Genomic DNA, 20214 nt, shown 5'->3' on the forward strand with positions numbered 1-20214 from the left:
CAGTGCCTGGACCATAGTAGGGACTTGAAAAACACCACTGAATAAATACATATATAATAAACAAATGTTTTGTCTATTTTCTCACTTGTGAAATAAATCAGATGAACTCCCTCGTCAGTCTGAAATGGAAGATACTATAATTCAATTGGAAATTCAATAAATAGTGTTCATTTAGTTTGGATATCAGTAAACATACCAAGCAAAATAAAATCACAGCTTATTCTATCTAGATATTCTTTCAGTCCCCCCCACCATCATTCTCTTCTAAACATAAATGACCAATAATAAAGAGAACAGAAACATTTTAAATTATTTTATTTTTCATAATTTTCTAACACACAGTGTTAGAAAAATGAAATTTGGCACCATGACTTAAAACTTTTTTTTCAAGTTTAACCTTTAAATTAAAAACAGTAGCTACAATGAGAATATTTAAACCTCACTCAGAATAATGGTGAAAAAATCAAGTCACAAAATTGTTTGTGTTGGGAAATTTTTTGAAAGTGGGATAAAAGAAAAGTAATAAAAACAGTAAGAAGGATAAAATGGAGACTATGCTGTGAAGACAAAAAAGTGAATCACCCTCCTGAAAAAAAGAATTAGGAGGAAGACAGAAGGTAAAAGGGAAGAACAAAGGCTCACCAACTTTATTTTCCTGATACAAAATTCAAGTACTTAGTGTTTTATTAAAAAAAACTCATGTGTTATTACTAAATCTCAATGAAATTTTCCTTTTCCTCATTTTCTAAAATTAAAAATGACCCTGCCTTGACTTAAGGGCACTTGATGATCTTAAGTTGATGCTTGATGTACTTTTGAAGAAATCAAAAGACTTGAAAGCTTTCCTAAATCTAACATCTACTTAATCTAATCCACCTTGGAAAATTTATCTGAAGGACCATAAGGCTTGATTTCTAAGGCAAATGTAAAAAACAATCTAACAATCTAAACAAAAATGTTTTCCACTGGATATGCACCTCAGTTGTATTTTCTGCTAAGTTTCTTGAGGAAAAACATTGCATTATATATTTTTCCTCATATTCCTTCAATAACCACCAAAAAACATCCCAGAATAGGTGGTCAAAGAAAGTACTTATGCAATTAGTCGCATACAAATCCAGTTAGAACTCCAGTTTTCCTGCATTTCAAAACTTGAAATTTTCATTTATATCCATTTTGTCTACATGGTGATAAACAAAATTCTTCTCACTCTTTTAATAAGAAAATATTATTAGTCTCATTCGTCACTTGTACATCTGTACCTGAATCAACTAAAACACAAATTCGGAAAACTGTCATTATTCTCAGAGACAATAAGGCATAGAAATAAATAATTGCTTTTACATTTTTTTTTCCTTTCTCTTCTTCAATCTGTGTTTTAAGGCTCAGAGCAGACATTTAGAAATATCAAACAATTTTTTTAGGAAAAGTTTTTCAAATGTTTGGCCTAAAGTGAAGTTGTTTTGTGGAAGTTATTTAAATACTCCTCTCATCTTCTCAAGGACAACTGCAAAGGCATGTTCATGCCAGTCATCCATTCCAAAGAAAACTCAATTCAATGAAAAGAAAATAACTTAGGGATCTATAAAGGACACAGCGATGTATCTTGTTCCATTTTTAACAGGAAGTCCTTCATGCAGATGGGTGAGTCTCCCTGGATGCATGAAACTCCAGCCTTTCCTTGGTGACTCAATAGAGCAATTGTACCTTAGAAATTTGCATCCACCTCCCTAAAAGGATAGAGAAATAAATGTATCAACTTATTATATTTCAATTTTAATGAGTGATAAAATTCAAATGATGCTAAGCAGAATCTAAAAAAAAAAAAAAGATAAGGCAAAGGCCATTTCATAATGACATATTTGTTTTGAAAAAATATAAAATAGAAAAACCATAATAACCTGAAAATCTTCTCCCACATTATTGAGTGCAATGTTGATGGTAAATGTAGAAGCATCATGATGAGGGCGAAGGGAGCGCTGTCTTTCAGGGGAGTATTTTACTACAAAATTCAAGAGTGCAAATCCCTAAAAAAAGCAAAGTAAGCTAATGGATTCGCTTATCAATAAAAACATAAAATAGCACATTTGTGTAAAAACTGGTAGGAGTAGGTAGCAGTAGTGGGAGGATAACTACCTTAGTATAATAGCCTGCAAAGACTTTCAGTGTGACAGGCGCAATAAACTCCCGGATAAAATGAAGCCATACATTTTCCAGACCAATTTGCTTCATGTGGATATCATCGGTTGGGACATTTTCATAGCCACCAGATATACGGCTATCCTGGAAAGAGCATTCATGACATTATAAAGTGTGGTCCATGTGCAATTTACACTGACTTTGTCTTGGAATTTTTTTCAACCACAAGATCATAATAGACAATAAAAATAACAGTTCAATTATGGTGTACCATCTGCTTTATTGCACAACTATCAAAATAACTTAGATAACATGGCTTTGCAAATGTATCAGTGATGAAGCAAAGTATTATAGAGTAAGTAGACTGCTTTCCTATTTATTTAACAGATATTTGAGGTCTAATGAGAAAATAAATACAATTGATCACCAAAGCCTTTTCATGTCCCTTTAAAAATGAGTTTTTTGACCCTTCAGGAAGTCTTAGCTGCTTGATGGGCATAGATTTTGTTTGTCTGCACCTTGGACTACTACCTGTCACTGAAAATAAACTTTTCCTGCCAATCTTCTCACTTCTATCTTGTGGCCCCCAAATTCCTTCCATGATTGCTTTTCATTTTCCTACAAGCTGCCAACTTCAAGTTCTTCCTCATACTTCAAACTTCTGCCTTTCTGATCAGCTGACTAGGTGGGTATATATTTGAGCAGAGGCATTAATACTCCAGAGTATTCCACTAAAATTCCTTGGTACTATAAAGGACCTAGTATCTGTGGGTTCTCAGAGGAAAAGAAATACATTGAACCACCAACAGTAATGCCTCCTGTCAAGTCTTTGAATGTAAATGCAATACTGTATTACACCAAAGGCATTCAAACAGATTCCTCCTTCCTATGTTTACACACAAAAAAATAGCTTTGGCAGTCAACCAGATAGACTTTGTTTTGGTATTTTCACTATAGCTCACTGTGAAAACACAGAGTTAAAAAAAAAAAAAAAAGGCCTTGGAGAAGAGCAATATCACACAATAGGCCTATATGACCTTACCATCCCCAGCCAGGGGACACAGACCCCGAAGGATCACCCAGTGTAATTGGAGATAAAATTGAGGCCCAGATAGATTAAATGTTAAAAAAAGATTGGCAGAATTAGATGAAAATCATAGTTCTCTTGACAGCCTTGGGTAGCCCCTTCATTGAGGTCTAGGACTCAGGGATGTAAGACAAAAAGTACAAACCTCCTTCACTTTCTCTAAATACCTATACTCCTCCTTGCCCTACATACACATTTTAGTTCTTAATGTAAAATAATAACTTACATGATGCTTCCCTCCAGACCACTGGCCATAATGCTCCATTTCTTCCACCAATTCATCACAGGCTTTTTCAGAAAATATAGGAAACCAAAAAACATCTGGACAAGGCTACATATAAAACATGACACCACCATGAAGAGAGTAACATTTTGTGTCTTTTTACTAACAAATGGCATTTCAAAAGTAATATTCAGTATTTATCTCACTTAGATGTCTTTTTAAGAAGTTTGCCCAACAATACTGACACTACTGTTACAAACAATAGATTTTTAAAAAACAATTTCTAAGACTTTTTTTTTTTTTGCATTTTAACCTTTATGAAGTCAAGACCTGTTCTTAGACTCATGGTTGGCTAGGCAGCCACTGTGATATAGTTGCTGATGACACAGGGAATGTACACCTGGTCAGATGCTGATTTTGTTCTCAACATGTGTGCATGTGTGCAAATGCATGTGTGCACATGCATACATACATCTAGTTGGTGCTACATTTGTTGACCTGCTCTTTGACACATCTTTTTAAATGATACATTATGATTTGTCATTGAAATGAAATGTTATTATGTATACAGTGCCCTATGACATACAACACCTTTGCCTCAGTAAGTCTAACAGAGCTCTTTCAATGTGTGTCATAGTTTAATTGGCAGTATTTTTTTTTCCTTTCTCACAGTGAACAAAATAACAGCATCGCAGAATTAAAGACCCTTTACATTCTCTGAAATAAGGTATTAGCAATAATTTGGAACATTCATCTAAAGCAGAGTTCATTTTGAAAGAAACCTCTTTGAGAAGTGATGTTTGGAGTCCTATTTCTTCAAAGATGAACTTTCACTGAAAGAGGCTTACACCAGAGATCTGTCAAAAATTTATTTCTGAAATGGTTATGACATTGGGAGTATGCTAAAAAAAATAGCATGACCTTAATATTATTGTTCATTTTCATTTTTCTACATGTTAAACTATCTGACCTTCAAGGCTGTAAAATTGGTAATTAAGTCACATGAACTTTACCTAAAGGACAGTTTCTCTACTTTCACAACACCCTCTGCTAGAGAGTATTACATTAATAATATTCCCTACTAGAAAGTATAACAAAAATGCTCTATATATCATAGTAATTTCTAATACAAACCTGTTCAACTATATTTTCAGTGAAAATCTTTGAGTAATCTCGGTTTATATACTTTTCCTTCCAGTCCTACGGGGGGGGAAAAAAAATCAATTGCTCAGATTAAAGCAAAAACCTTTCCACGAATACTTTAAAGGAAAATATAAAGTATATGCACTTTAGAAACTGCTCAAGCAATTTATAAATTACTATGTGTAGTAGACAAAATAGAAACTTTCAGAAACCAGAGTTTATGCTTTCTAAACTTTGCCTGATTTTTTTGTATGTTGAAAACATTCTGTGAAAGTCTTTATTTATGCAGTTTTATAACTCTATTTTAAATTCTGAGTAATCTTATAGTCTCTACATCTGTATGCTATATTCTGTGGATATACATGAGTTGTGTGTATTTAGTCCCTCAGTCATGTCCAACCGTAGCCCATCAGGCTCCTCTGTCCATGGGGACTCTCCAGGTAAGAATAACGGAGTGGGCTGCCATACCCTCCTCCAGGACAGTTATACATAGCTGTAGGCAAATATGCGTGTTTTAAAAGTGAAAGATAGGGAACATAACTCTAGCAACAAACATTAGTAAAAATTAGCAAATTAATCAACTTGGCCTTGCTTATATACTTTTATAGTGAATTACTCTAAAATAATTTTGATTTTTTAAGATATATTCAAAATGTGTATTTTCACTTCAGCTTTAGATTAGTATCAAAGAATGTTCAACGGGGTTACTAACATTATCATAACTTTCAGTTAATAGAAATTAAGGTTTAAGACCATGTGTTGAAAAATAGATCTTCTTCATACTAACTCATGCACCTGAATCTTCTCTTAGCCTAATCACTGACACACCAACCTCACACTAAGATACAACAATTTTTGTCAATATCAACTAAGGAATCTTTTTCCTGGGTTAAGTGTTTTACTTAAAAACCCAATATTTAAAGGGTATATCTTAAAATAAGATTCAATATCCACAATGATCTTTTCTTAAATATATTTAGACTGTTTAACAAAATTCTTAGTGTTCTCTTTGCAAAGTACAAATAGTAAGCAAGTAGGGAAAAACTGAGGTAAGGACTCAAAATAATTTCAATCAAAATATGTTTCAAAAAATATTTGTCTGAAATATATCTTTTGAGGCCACATTTAAAAAAGGTCCTGATAATTTATTTGCCATTCTTAGTTTTACATTTCTCTGCTTATATGTAGCTCAGATATTTTTAGATCTGGAAGAACCAAAACTATCTTCAAATTCTTTAACAAAATTAATTTATACATAGTGTGTAAAGTATGTATAGTATGTATAAGGATCAAATTACTCATTATCCCCTTTAATATTTATTGGTTCTCTGATTCTAAAATATGGGGGGGGGGAATTAAAAGTAAATAATCATACATAACATTTCAGAATCTTTAAAGATTTTTAGGTATTCGTTTTTGGCATCATTGTAGATTTTTTGAAGTTAAAGAAATAAGACCCTAAGATTTTACATTAAAGCATTAATATTAACTTTTTATTTTAGACTGGTTTCAAATATCATTGAACAATTGACTTTATTAATTTCTTAGTAGTTCTGATAATGGGGTAATATTAAATACTTTGCTATGGGATATCCTTCATGAGACATATCAGTCAAGCTAATTTACCAAAACTAGAACAAAGCCATGGAAAGAAAACCATTTCCAATTTCTGATATATTCATTGCATACTCTCCAAAGATTTTAAATCTCACACAAATATCTACACTTCAGGCTATAACTTGGGATTTTTTTTTCAGGAAGCTAGTATTAGCCAAGAAATCAATAGTTGTATCTCTCAAAATACCAAGTGTTCTAGTGCCAAAGTAAAATAGGTAATTCCATCCTCATCATTTTAAAAAAGAGCCTGTTTTCAATTCTACTCCTGTGAAAGATGGAGATACGCCGCTAAAGTGAAACAGTACTTTTAAGACACACAAAAAAGTCAAAAGATATTCTTTTTCCAACAACAGAGTTTTAGAGACCATTAAATCTACTATTCCCCAAAGTCAACACTTCTACAAAGTAAAAGACAATTCTCAACAGGTGGATTGAGTCTTCGTAATTTAAAACTTGACTAATAGCAAGGAAAAAAACCATAAATAGATTTTAGTGAGTATTTTCCCTTGAATAAATGTGCCATCTTGCCTAAAGAAAACCGATTAAGACAAAAATGAATTAATTCCTGCATGATTCAAAAATTATAGAAAAGAAATAATTTTGGACATAGTTTCATCAACTTAAGACTTTCTCTATATGCTGATTCCACTTTGCAGTTTTCTCTAGCTATCTTTAGAGTACATTCCCAGAATTTTTATTTAAAAACTATTTTAAAATGCATTTTCTCAAACTAACTTCTTGCATTTTCTTTCTGAAAGTCAAAATGTAATATTGTCATACATGAGCTATTCATAAACATTTTCTTCTGAAATTCAGATTGAAAATTTATTGCTGTTTTGAAATACATATAACAGAAATATTAGGAGAAATCAAAGAAACTGATAATTCCGTTATCCAAACTTAATATATCTTTAAAAAGAAAGTTCTTAGACAAGAAATACAATAAATTAGGCCTGTGATTACATAATTAAAAATACTTCTTTAAAGTCTCTTGCTGTATTTCTGTATTATTAACCTAATTGATTTATATCCATTTAGAGTTACAAAAAATAAGTAATAAATGAAGCTGAGCATGAAATACATACCACAGGATTTTCAAAAATCTGCCAGAGGTCATTGTTAAAATGGGAAATATTGTAATTGGCAGTTGATAATAGTCTTCCAAATTCATGTCTATTAGAAATGTACATAAAAACACCCTATATACCAAAAAAAAAATAGTATTAATAATATTGGAGGAAAATATAAGAAAATAAGTTTAACCACATGAAAAATTTTACAAAAGATATTAATTTCAACTTTTATCTTTTATTCAGGAACATGCATTTTTATTTTTCATATAAAACATGCATAATTTAAAATAAAAGTAGAATTTGATTAATTATGAATTCAGACACCACACAAAACTAATTGATAGCACTGACACTCAACTGAAAAAAAGAGGAGGAAGAAGGACTGTTTTTGTCCCTTTCTCATTGGTCCTAGATGTAGACATCAGGGAAAAGAATTCCTGTTTGAAAGCAGAAATATTTTTGAGACGCCAAAGTGCAATTAATTGTACCTCTTTTGGCTTCTTTTCCTTTCAAAGAAGATATCACATTTTTAAACAAAAATTCAAATGTCAATATTTTATCAGTCTATTTCATACTTTTACATTCTGATGTTTAAAGATTGAACACAGAATTTACTCCTGCATGAAGAGGCAACTAAAGAAAATCAGTTTCTTGTCCTTGCCCCAAACCTAATAACTATGGCAAACACCATTAAGGTAAGGTTGTTTCTTTTTGTACCTGTTTTAATGGTAAAAAGAGTTGGTTATTAATAAAAAGAAAATTAGTGAAGAGTAATCAAATCTCATTTTAATCAGGATGTACTTTATACATACTCCTACCTCTTCTCGCCTTAAAAAAAAACAAAAGCAAAAACTGGAGAAACTAGTGAAAGTGATTTGTATTTAACTTTTCCATCTGTCACCCATAAAATGCAAATCAGTCTGAAGAACTAACAGCTGAATACACATGCCTATCCCCAACACACAAAACACATGCTCACATGTACAAATTCAGAACCAGTGAATACCAACAGTTCACACCAAGCTAAATGAAAAGAAGACTCTTAAAGAAACTTTACTTTTAGGCAATATACATTATCTAGTATTTTAAATAAATAAACAAAAATAAAAGTAAATAAAATAACACCTTTGGGGGGCTGAGCATTTGGAATGTTTCCGGAGTAGGGGAGTCTTTTTCCCTTTGTAAAGTCTAAAATGAAGAGAAGGATTGGGTAAGTTGACCTGCACATCCACTCTCTCAGGTATTCTTAGGTAAATAAAAATAGCAGCCCTTGAGAAAAAGCTGACATTCTGAAATGTCCTTCACATACAGCATGCAGAACAAGCAAAGCTTACAGTGCACATAAAGAAACAACTCCAGCCCTTTTTTTATTTTTCTGTTGGTCAAACATAAATCCAAGCTCATTCCTTAGTAAGAGTTCTCATTAGATACAAAATTAAGAAAAAGGAAAAAAAAAAAAAAGTGTAAGAGAGGCCATTCCAGGGTGCGCTGTTGAGTCAAATAGCCAAACATGAGCACAAATTACAATCACAAGTACTGAGTACATTCAGTGTAACAATGGACAAAAGTTTGTAGGAAAAACAAACATATTTCAAGTAACACATGCCTTATTAAACTAGAAAAAAGTACTTGCCAACTTTCCTGATTTTTCCATAAACACATTTGCTTATACAAATTTGAATAAAATAACCCAATCACTTCTAAAACATAAAACCATATAAGTATGTTTTAAGACACACTTATACACTCTGAAAACAATTTTCTACAATCACTTCAAGTTTTATAATGAAAATATATTATAGACTAGCAATGTATGATTAATTTTTCACATAAACAGACTACATATTTTAATTCTTCTCCCAGTTTAGTGGTAAGGGACCTATTTTTTAAAAGCATGGGATGAATAATGACAGAGGAATACTGGATACTGACTTTAGGACAAAAGTGTGTTTTTCTTAAATATGTAAATCGTTATTTCACCCAGGCTTCATCTATTAAGTTTAATTAGGTCAGATTTTTCAGTATAGAATTTCAAATTAGAGACAAATTATTAAAAATGCAAAGTTGATTTGTAACCAGTCTATGCTTACAATTGAATATCTTATTGTTGCCTGTGAGTTAGCCTAAGCCAAACTTTTTTCCAATTGTTTCTGCAGGTGTTGCACAGGCAAGTTATTCTCCATAATTGCTCCTGATATTTCAATATAGAACCAAAAAATTGGCTAGTACTTACAAATTAGAAAGAAAAGGTTATCAAAACAAATGACACATCAACCGGTAAAGCAAGCCATCTTATAGAGACATTCAAGCAAGCCATCATCATATTCCCTACCATTTCTCTAGCATTTCGGCAAAGAGCCATATCAGGATCCAGTTTATCACGAACAAAATAGTTCCTTTCATTCATCTCTGATCGGAGGGTCTTTCCTTTAATTAAGTACACATTAGCCATGTATGGGACATTCCATATCCCTCTGAAAGTAAAGATAAGACATTCCAAAATACCACAAATACAAAATATTTAAAGTTTTATTGTTATGGTTTTAAAACAAATGCCTTGTATGTTTAAAATTTTGCATATATAAACTATGGAGTCAGTTACACACAGATACAAACACATTTCATGATATCTGGCATATATACACAAACATATACATGAGATTATTTGGTAGACACTATATGAGTGAGTGAGTGAAAGTTGCTCAGTCGTGTCCAACTCTTTGTGACCCCATGGACAGTATAGTCCATGAAATTCTCCAGGCCAGAATACTGGAGTGGGTAGCCTTTCCCTTCTCCAGAGGATCTTCCCAACCCAGGGATCAAGCCCGGGCCTCCTGCATTATAGGCAGATTCTTTACCAGCTGAGCCACAAGGGAAGTCCAAGAATACTGGAGTGGGTAGCCTATCCCTTCTCCAGAGGATTTTTCCCGATCCATATTATGAGCTAAATTAGTATCTCCCTACATAAACTTCATTTTAAAGTTGATGTGTTTGGCATTTTAGCTGTCATCCCTCACTTTGTTGACCAGTTAGAGTACAATATCCTGATGGGCATTTATGATTAAGCACTTTGATAGCAAAAACATCACATCCAGCTCACAGTGGCTTCCCAGAGCACTGAGCTTCCCTTCCCAAGTCTACACTCAGTGACCACATTGGAAGCTTGAAATCAGCCATAGTAGATGTATTCAGAAGACAAAGATGGGCAAAACTACAAACCAGGGCATCTTCGAACCTCAAGAATCAGTTATTAGACATTTACCAGCACACCACTGAACACAGCCTAAAATTCTCTTAAAATACAGTTTTTCGAAAGTCATTAAGCTATCTCAATTGTCTGTAGAAAAAGGAAGAATATAAACATAGCTTGAAGTACACAAGTGATGGAAGACACTGTTTATTTCATCCTTCTTTCTTTCCCACACTTGTCTGCTTACTCTGAACATGACTCATTTCCTAAAAACAATAAAACAGAAGTTTCACTTGAAGGGATATGTTTTGCTTTCACAGAACAGAAAGGGAAGATCCTGACCAAGGAAATGTAGTCAGAGACGGAAAGCAATATACATAGTATCATTTTGTCTTACTAGATGAGCTTCAAAGGAAATGTTCAATCAAAAATATATAGTGTGCCCACTTAATTCAGAAACTAATCACTGGTATGGTAAAGAGTACACTGTTTCATACACACACACACACACACATTGTAAGATGTCATTCTTTCATGCATCTCTTATATATAAGGTACATTCTTCTATTAACTAAATCAAAAGCCTCTACCTTATTCTTTTCCTTTAGACAACAATGACAGGAAGTTGAACTAAAACAGCTTAAATGAAATATGAGTTCTCTACTTCCACTTCTGTGAAGCCTTATTTGTGCCACACCCATGGACATCAGGCGTATAGTCTATACAAATCATCCCAGAAACTATTAAAGTATTTTGAAACAACAGAATATGATTGTAATAATATTTTCTCAGTTATCATGCTTCTTAACTGTAGCTAACAAAAGACTTTATGACATTTATATCATTCAAATTAACTATTACATGCCTATTATAATTTTCACAAGGAAAACACCTTCACAACTCAACTGTTCAAAAACACTGTATGATTTTTTTTTCTAAACATTAACCCTCTTTAATTGAGCTGATGTATCTGAGAAATTAGGCAAAGCACTTAATGTCTCAGTCACTCTGGTTCAAGTCAGCTGTTTGAAAAAAAAGGATGACATTCTTCTCTATTTTAACCTCAGCAAAAAGCTAATTCAACTGTGATCATCCTTTAGTTTAAAAAATTTCAACTTCTGTGTCTGAAATAAGCATAAATAAGGCACATACTTTGTAGCAAGTATACTCTTTTCAAACTCTAGAAAATGGAAATTATACGGTGAAGAAACTTCTCTTTAAAGCAGAATACCAGCTATATCACACAGAAAATTCTTCAAAAGGAAATGATGGAAGGTTTAGTTGTTGGTGTTTTTGTTGACTCATTTATAAAGTTTATAAGCTATCAAACAACATTTATCCTGGCCACTAAATATATTAGCTAAATGAAGTTCCCTTTCCAAACTTTAAAAAATATCCCTCTTCTAACAACCATAAGATATCTACCCATGGTAATCATACACTACCTTTTAGTATTTACCACAACTGAGAGTGTGTGCCTTTGAAGATTTATGACATTAAGAACAATTTTTAAAATATTAGTTTTATACTAGTATTGCAGGATCACAAGTGGTCTCCAAGGTCTTCAAATTTCCATTTAACATAAAGGAAAGAGATTAAAAAATATTTGAAAACTCAATATAATATTACAAGACCATATCTTTACATAAAGATATTTCACATGAAAAGATCAAATCAAGTAACTTACACTCTATTCCCTTGAACAATATCCACATAATCTTCAGACCGAGCGTAGTATCCATCAGGACTCAAGGCCCCCCAGAAGTTGGACCACAGTTTTCCATGACGAGTTACAAGAGGAGCAATGATCTTCCTAAGGAGAGAGACACAAATTCAGATAATTATCCATTTTTTAACTGCCACAAAATTATGTGTTTGGGGCTTAACATGACACAGAAAACAATAAACCTTATTTAATACATATGCAGTTAGTCCAAAAAACTAAATAAAATAGAAAGGAATTTCCTCCCTTCACTTATCCTTAAACAAGTACATTGCTGATTTTCAATCATGCTTGGTAAAAAGACTAATAAAAAAGAAAAAGTAATTGAAAATGTGAATGAAAGTATAAAAAAAAACTTTTAAAAGGACCATACTTGCATCCAATAAAAGTGAAACTACCTTAATCATTTATTTTAAATATTTCAAAAATTATATCCAATGAAATCAAATACTTTCCTTGTTATTAGGCAGACATCACAGTCCCTAGTGCATTAAGGTATCTCATAAATATTTGTTGAATAAAAAAATTTATGAAGATGGGCTGAGATATCTGTAAATAGGCCAGTTTTCCTAAAGTTAAGTCCTGAATTACTTTAAAGTATGTTGCAATTTTTTTTTAACTTTTATAATGGGTTGTGCTAGCCCTGGCAACACTGAACATTTTTCTGGTTTTTGACTATTTTAGAAAACAAAATAGAATAGTGCTGTCTCACTATTTACCAGGAAAGGAGTCCCTTTGAGACAAGTACATGTTACAAATTCAAAACATGTCAGATTTCTTCTTAAGGAAATCTAATTTATAATGCATCAACATTTTTCAAATGAAGTAACAAATTCTGAAATTTCACTAGAGTTAACTTAAAAATTATCTAAATTATAGTAGTGTGACACAATTCTGAAGAAAATCTCACACAACTCCTTCAAGAGGGAGGTAATAGACCAACTATCTCCACAAAAAAACCATTTCACAACACTCCAATCTTGTGAAAACCACGTGTGCCCTTCCATTACCTATGGAAAAGTAACACATAGTCTACAAATACACGTCATAAAACAGTTTGTAGTTTATTTTTCCTGGTTCCTATTAGAATAAAATGTTAGCCAGATACATCTATAATCTGCTTTGTTAGAATACCCACAGCATCGGAAATAAAAACATAAATTAGAATCTACATATTATGTTAATTTAAGGAATGATAATTCAAGACAACTAACAAGATCAAACACTTAATAGAAAGAAATCTTTTCATTATAATCTTAGTTGCCTGAAAGAGCTGGGCAAAGAGACAATGAAAGTGAAAATCCATCTGCTGTGTGCCTCAATGTTTTTGAGTATGGAATTCTAAGATTAATACTGAGCAGCCGTAGATTTTGAATTCTCAAATTGACAAATTATACATAGGATGGGTTAATAGAGGGCAGCAGACATCTTACATATTTTAATCATCAAATTCAAAACAGCAATTTTAACATTTCATTGCTAACCATTCTATTTGTTAAGAGAAATAATTGTGTTAATATTTGTGAACATACATAGATTAATACCTGGCACTTAATAAGCACTCATTAAAGGCAGGTTATTAGTGGAAATATTAATACTAGTAAGATTCTCTGGAGAAGAGAATAGCTACCCACCCCAGTATTCTTAGTTGGAGTATCCCATAGACAGAGGAGCCTGGCAGGCTATACATGGTCCATGGGGCTGTGAAGAATCAGACATGACTGAGCAACTAGCACCTTCGCTTTTTTTCACTTTCAATACTAGTGTTAGCAGTAAATTACTAAAATAAAGATTAAATCACTATAAGATGGTATAGACTGTGCCATTTTCTCACTTCAGTTTGGCTAAATAAAAACAGGTACTGCCTAGTGATAATTAGTTCAGTACTAAATAAAATCACAGATCAGTCTGTGGAGTAATGTGCACCTCTGAAATTTCTTTCAAATTCTAAGAACTTCCAACTCTGCTTGTAGTAACTTTTTAGGTCAGAAGTTTTATGAAATTCCACTTTAAAAATATCTTTAGAAAATAGAGCAATTCCAAATGTTACAGATAGATCACAATTTCATCTAGTTTAAAAAAATAGGCCAAATATAATTAATAAACATTACATTCGTGATTGTAACATACTGAATACATCTAAATTTTCATCAGGTTATTTCCTACTTGACTTCTCTAAAAAATACAAACTCTTAGAATTGAAAGCTGTAGAAAATAATCTCTTGTGAGTTTCCTCAATTTGCTAAACACAGATAAGTAATTATGGCATGTCCACATAAATGCAGAAAATAATTAAAATTTTAAAATAAACTGACATTGAATCATATACAGTACCTGTTTTGTTCAATCAAAATTTTCAAAGTCCTTAGATTTGTCAAAACAACATCTGCATCCACACTAAAGTAATATTCACAGTTTTCATCCTGACGGCAAAAATCCCTGTTGTTGAAAAAGAAATAAAATAAGCATTAAGTAAACCAAATATTTGAAAATATTGGTTGAAAAATGTTAACATAAATCTCACGTAAAATAAGGTTTTTCTAAAGTACTTTTCTAATCAAAATAGTAAGACAATATCCAAAAGGGTAAATATTACTTTAAATTTCAAAATGGTCAGTTGATCAACACAGATGTTCATGGACAGAGTAATACTAAAAAGTTTAGGGCAAGTGAAATATATTTTCAAGTCATGAAATACTTTAAACCATAAAGCATCAGGTCAAATGCGCAATTTATGATTCAGCATTTAGTTCTCTTTAAAAGGGAAACATACTTTATACTAATGTTTTTGTCAACAGAATTTTTTCACAAATCAAAATATTTTCTACACACACCCACACACACACACACACACACACCCACAAAGCAAAATTCTGTACATCTACAATTTAGTTTAAGTGAAATCTTGGAGCTACAGGTGTATAACTCTTTAGGTATCAGTACTTTTTAAACTTGATTTACATGGAATTCTTTCTAACATAGTCACTGTCCTGCTTTTTATATGGGGACATGGATTATGATATATGCTTTTCCTGGTACAGTCTGGAGCATTATCATCAGGAACACAAAGGAATGAACTACTTGTGATACATGACAAGCTTCCAAGTATTGTGGTTTCTGCATTTGGGGTTCTTTCTGAGCTCTCCTCCATCACTGCTGATCCAAATTATCACTTTCTGCTATTGAAAATATTTATCTCCATAACACATTTGTTTCTAAGCAACTGTCAAACAGGATAGGACAGGAAGATAGTTCAAATTGTGCAAAAAAGAAAAATTAGAGGAAATTGTTTTATAATACTCTATGTGTGGTGACAGATGATAACTAGAGATTGTGGTGATTATTTCACAACATATGCAAATATTAAAGCATTATGTTGCACACCTGAGACAAATATTATATGTGAATTATACCTCAATATAAAATAATAAACTAAAAATTTTTTTAAAAAGCAGCCCAGATTATCTTGGATAAAAATTGAAACATTTATACTACATGATTTCAAGATGAATATAAATTCTTGGTAATAAAGTGTGGCATTCATCTTAGAGCAACAAGATAGAATAGAGAGTTCCCAATCACGCACAAATACTCAGTCACCTAATTTAGGACCAAGGCCAACTCAATTAAATAGGAAAAGAAAAGCCTTAAATTAAAAAGGAGTGGGGCTCTGTAACAACCTAGTGAGGTGAGATGGGGAGAGAGATGGGAGGAAGGTTCAGAGGGAGGGCACTTATGTATATCTATGGCTGACTCATGTTGATATTTGGCAGAAAACAACAAAATTCTGTAAAGCAACTATCCTTCAATTAAAAAATAAATAATTTTAAAAAGAGAAATAAAAGGAGTGTTGAAACAACTGGAATTTCATTTGCAAAGAATGAAATTTGACCCCCTACTTCACTCAAAACACAAAAATGTATTCAAGATGAATTGCGGATTGAAACATCTTAGACATAAATGATAGAATGATAAAGCTTATGAAAGAAAAATTTCAAACAATGGATTCATGACATTAGAATAAGATTTCTGAAATAGAAAATAAATACCAAAGCATAAAAAATGAAACAGAATTTTATTAAGATTAAAATTTCTTCTCATTAAAAGGCAATACTTAAAAAGCCAGAGTAAGATATCTTTCCATACCCAGTAGGGTGGCTAAAACAAAAAGATGGGCAATAAATGTTGACAAACATGTGGAGCAGCTGGAGTTATACCACTGTGCTGTTAAAAGTGTAAAATGTCCATCTATTTTGGACTATTCGGCAGTTTCTTAAAAAGTTAAACATAATCTGTCCTAACCCTGTGCCCTAGTTAGTCCATTCCTTGGTATTTTCCAAATATATTCTAAAGGATATATGTACACACATGCACACACACACACACATGCACACACACACAGTGCATTGTATTCACACTTCTAATAAAGAATCTTCTTTAGCAGTCTTATTCACAATGGCCTAAAACTCTACATAACCCAATGCCTATCAACTGTAGAGAATATAAAGCACTTGTAATATATTCATATGGAAAAATACTAGTCAGCAATGAAAAGGAATGAACTGCTGATAATTGTAATGACATAAGCAAATTAGAGAATACTGTGCTGAGGCAAAGTCAGACACAACAGAGCACGTACAGAAGCTTTTAAATAAGAGAAAACAGGTTCTAAATGTGGACCCACGGTACTCTCCAATGATTAAGTTACAGAACCCTTAGTACTAACACCAGTTTGATTTTTCCAAGGTCTGTTTTCCTGCCAGTCCTTATACGCCCACAATAGGCACTGTCGATCACTCGGAGCAGAGCGTCCATAGCACGATACAAGAATATCTCCTGCTAAGAAGGGACCATCTCTTACCTTTTAATTAGTAGCTGTCTAACCACTGATGGACATATTCAACAATCACTGAATAAATGATTGTCTTTACTGCAACCAAAATTTTATAAATAATCTGTCTGAAGTTATTAAAGGGGCTAGGCAAAGGACCTAAAGTATTTACTTTATTTGGTTATAGTACTATTTAGATCATGCATGCTAAGTCGCTTCAGTCATGTCCAACTCTTTGCAACCCCATGAACTACAGCCCACCAGGCTTCTCTGTCCATGGGATTCTCCAGGCAAGAATACTGGAGTGGGCTGCCATTTCTTCCACCAGAAGATCTTCCCAACCCAGGGATCAAACCCGCATCTCCTGTGGCTCCTGCATTGTAGGCAGATTCTTTACCACTGAGCCACTGGGTAAGCCCAGGAGGTAACTAAAATATCTGAAACATACATTTCTGTCCCACAAAACCTTCAGCTAATACATATTTAAATCACTGTTACATCAGTCACATGACTCATTTGTCTGAGGATTTAAATCCTGAAGTTAATAGTTTCATTAAATATATTGACTCTCAGCCATTAAAAGAAAATTGTAAATAATTTTCATTGCCCTTTAGACATAAATACACTCAAACATAGATATAGTTCTAAAGCAGAGGCTTGTTCATGTATGGATACACACATGTACACACACACATGCACACATACACACACATGTGAACACACAGTTGAGACATCCAAGTTTAGAATATTAATTTTGAAGAAAAGTTTCTTTAGTAGATACTGGTTGAATTTATATTTGCTAAAACATACATTCCCATGTTTCTGGCTTCAGCTTGACTTAGGTTTTCTTCTGGTCCTACTATTTTTAGAGTAGTGATTTCATGTTTAGCTTTATCAAAAAATACTTTGATGTCCTTTTCATGATAAACTTCCTGTAACATATTTTAAAAATTGAAAATTAGTTTCAAAAAAAAGAAGTGAGAGAAAAGACAACTGAAGTTTTCATATGGAAGGATGACTTCACATTCAAAATTGTGAACTCCACAATTCACATATTCACTCAATTACAGACAAAATGATAACTGTATTAAACACATTATATATTTAAATGCCATCTAAATATCACAGGAAGAACCTAAAATAAGATATTTAGGAATTTTTTAAAAGATACTTTAAAATTATTTTAATATTTACTTCTCGACAGATCCTTGCATTAATACTTAAACCTTAAGTGCTATAAAACATTTCTAACTTGAGAGGGAAAAAAGGCTTGTGGTAGAGAATCTTAGATATGTGTTATAAAATATCCATAAAAATATCTATTAAACCTAACTGATTAATCTGTTATGTTTTTTATAAAATAAATATTACAATGTTATTTTAATCAGAGAGAAAAATTTATGGTCATATAAAGAGTCATTTTTTTACAAAAAGAAGGGAAAATTGATAAGATTTTATTGATAAAGAAATATTATGAGAAAATAATCAACATCAAAAATCATCAAACTAGTGTGATTTGACTGCTAAAATTTAGATAAGATTATCTCCATCATTAGAGAACTTCAGAGCTTTTTATTTATCAAATCTCACAAGTATTTTTGAAAGTTTTTCGCAGCTCGTTAAAATGACATCATACAAAAGCTGCAGAGAGGTAATATTTTAAATAAAAGAAGATAAAAACTCCTGTTATCAAGGGGTTTTAGGTCCTATGAAAGGAGGAAAAGTTTAAGACACATTCCATAAAAAGAAAATACTTTAATATAAGTAATATATTACAATGCATTTTATAAAAAGCAAATGCTCAATGCATTCACCCTTTAAAACTTATTTGTGCTAGTTTTTTGCAGATATACTAAATAAAATAGTCTCTGGAAAAGGCGAATGAATAGCTGATATGTATACCAGAAAGAAAGAACAATGTCAAACTAAATGTATTAAGACAAAAGAGAGAAAAAAAATATATAGTTCATGGCTACTGAGTTTCTCCAGATGATAATAAATGTCAACAGTTTCAACATGAAAGAGATAAGTAAATGGAAAAACATTGAGGAAAAATGTCTTTAAGTTTAGACTATATGTGGGAGGTATTTGGGAGGATCTGAATATTTTTTGAAGGAAATGAAAGTATCAAAAGCCTTTGGGAAAGAGTATGCCATTGTGTGATTAATCAAAACAATACTGTATCTGGAAGACATTTCAAGTTCTGATGTTAAGTATTATCACTGAGTGCATGCTGAGTTGCTTCAGTCATCCGACTCTGCGATCCCCTGGTCTGTAGCCTGCCAGGCTCCTCTATCCATGGGATTCTCTAGACAAAAATACTGGAGTGGGTTGCCATCCCCTTCTCCAGGAGATCTTCCTGACCCAAGGACTGAACCCGCATCTCTTGCAATACAGGCAGATTCTTCACCATCTGAGCCACCAGGGAAACCCAGATATTATCATTAGCTATGATTTTATGACCAGTTCTATAAAAGTAAGTACCAGAACGAACCCAAAGGCAAAGGACTATAGACTCTTTGACATCTCTTTACTATATATTAGGTTAAATTTATTAAAATGGCTGATAGTCAACCATTTTTGATCCACAAAAAAACTGACAGCTTCATGTGGCTCATCTCAATACTATGATACTAGTTACTGTATTTGAAAATACTTAGGTGCTAAAGAGGCAAGTAAGTGAGTAAGTGAGTGTCGCTCAGTCCTGCCCAACTCTTAGCGACCCCATGGACTGCAGCCCACCAGGCTCCTCTGTCCATGAGATTTTCCAGGCAATCAGACTGGAGTGGGTCACCATTTCCTTCTCCAGGGGATCTCCCCAACTCAGGGATTGGACCCGAGTCTCCTGCACTGCAGGCAGATTCTTTACTGATTGAGCTACAAGGGAAGCCCCCTAAAGAGGCAAAGCAGTAATGATTTCAAAACCCCCACATAATTTAACCCAAATTTTAAAATTTTTTAGACATGAACAAATAATAACAAATAGTTTCAACTAAGATCAAAGTTTTCATATAAAATAATTCATTTATCAAATACTTACTTTGTTATGAATAAAGAATTTAAGTGCTTCTTTTGGGTAATCCAGAGTCAACAATGTGTTCAGAAATCGAGGTAGGAAAGGGGTTGGTTGCTCAATAAAAACACCTATTGTTACATTTGGATAGACCTTTGTTTTATGTCAAACATAA

The 20214-nt window shown here is 32.6% G+C and overlaps 1 protein-coding gene across 2 annotated transcripts in view; it reads right to left on the reverse strand.

Moving 5' to 3' along the window:
• Nucleotides 1–298: 298 nt before the first annotated feature.
• The window catches only part of PLOD2 (procollagen-lysine,2-oxoglutarate 5-dioxygenase 2), a 124752-nt gene continuing 104836 nt past the window's right edge, over nt 299–20214 (reverse strand). Inside the window, exons 9-20 of one of the 2 annotated variants that reach the window (XM_043875218.1) lie at nt 20067–20192; nt 17837–17958; nt 14530–14634; nt 12160–12285; nt 9615–9756; nt 8408–8470; nt 7295–7408; nt 4584–4649; nt 3453–3557; nt 2137–2283; nt 1902–2027; nt 299–1730 (exon numbers count right to left, since the gene is read on the reverse strand). In XM_043875218.1, coding sequence (XP_043731153.1) covers nt 1575–1730; nt 1902–2027; nt 2137–2283; nt 3453–3557; nt 4584–4649; nt 7295–7408; nt 8408–8470; nt 9615–9756; nt 12160–12285; nt 14530–14634; nt 17837–17958; nt 20067–20192 — 1398 coding nt within the window. In that variant the 3' untranslated portion in view covers nt 299–1574. The remainder of the gene's footprint in view (nt 1731–1901; nt 2028–2136; nt 2284–3452; nt 3558–4583; nt 4650–7294; nt 7409–8407; nt 8471–9614; nt 9757–12159; nt 12286–14529; nt 14635–17836; nt 17959–20066; nt 20193–20214) is intronic. The other variant, XM_043875219.1, reaches the window with a different exon arrangement.

Source organism: Cervus elaphus, chromosome 19, assembly GCF_910594005.1.
Source record: "Cervus elaphus chromosome 19, mCerEla1.1, whole genome shotgun sequence".
Lineage (NCBI taxonomy): Eukaryota > Metazoa > Chordata > Mammalia > Artiodactyla > Cervidae > Cervus > Cervus elaphus.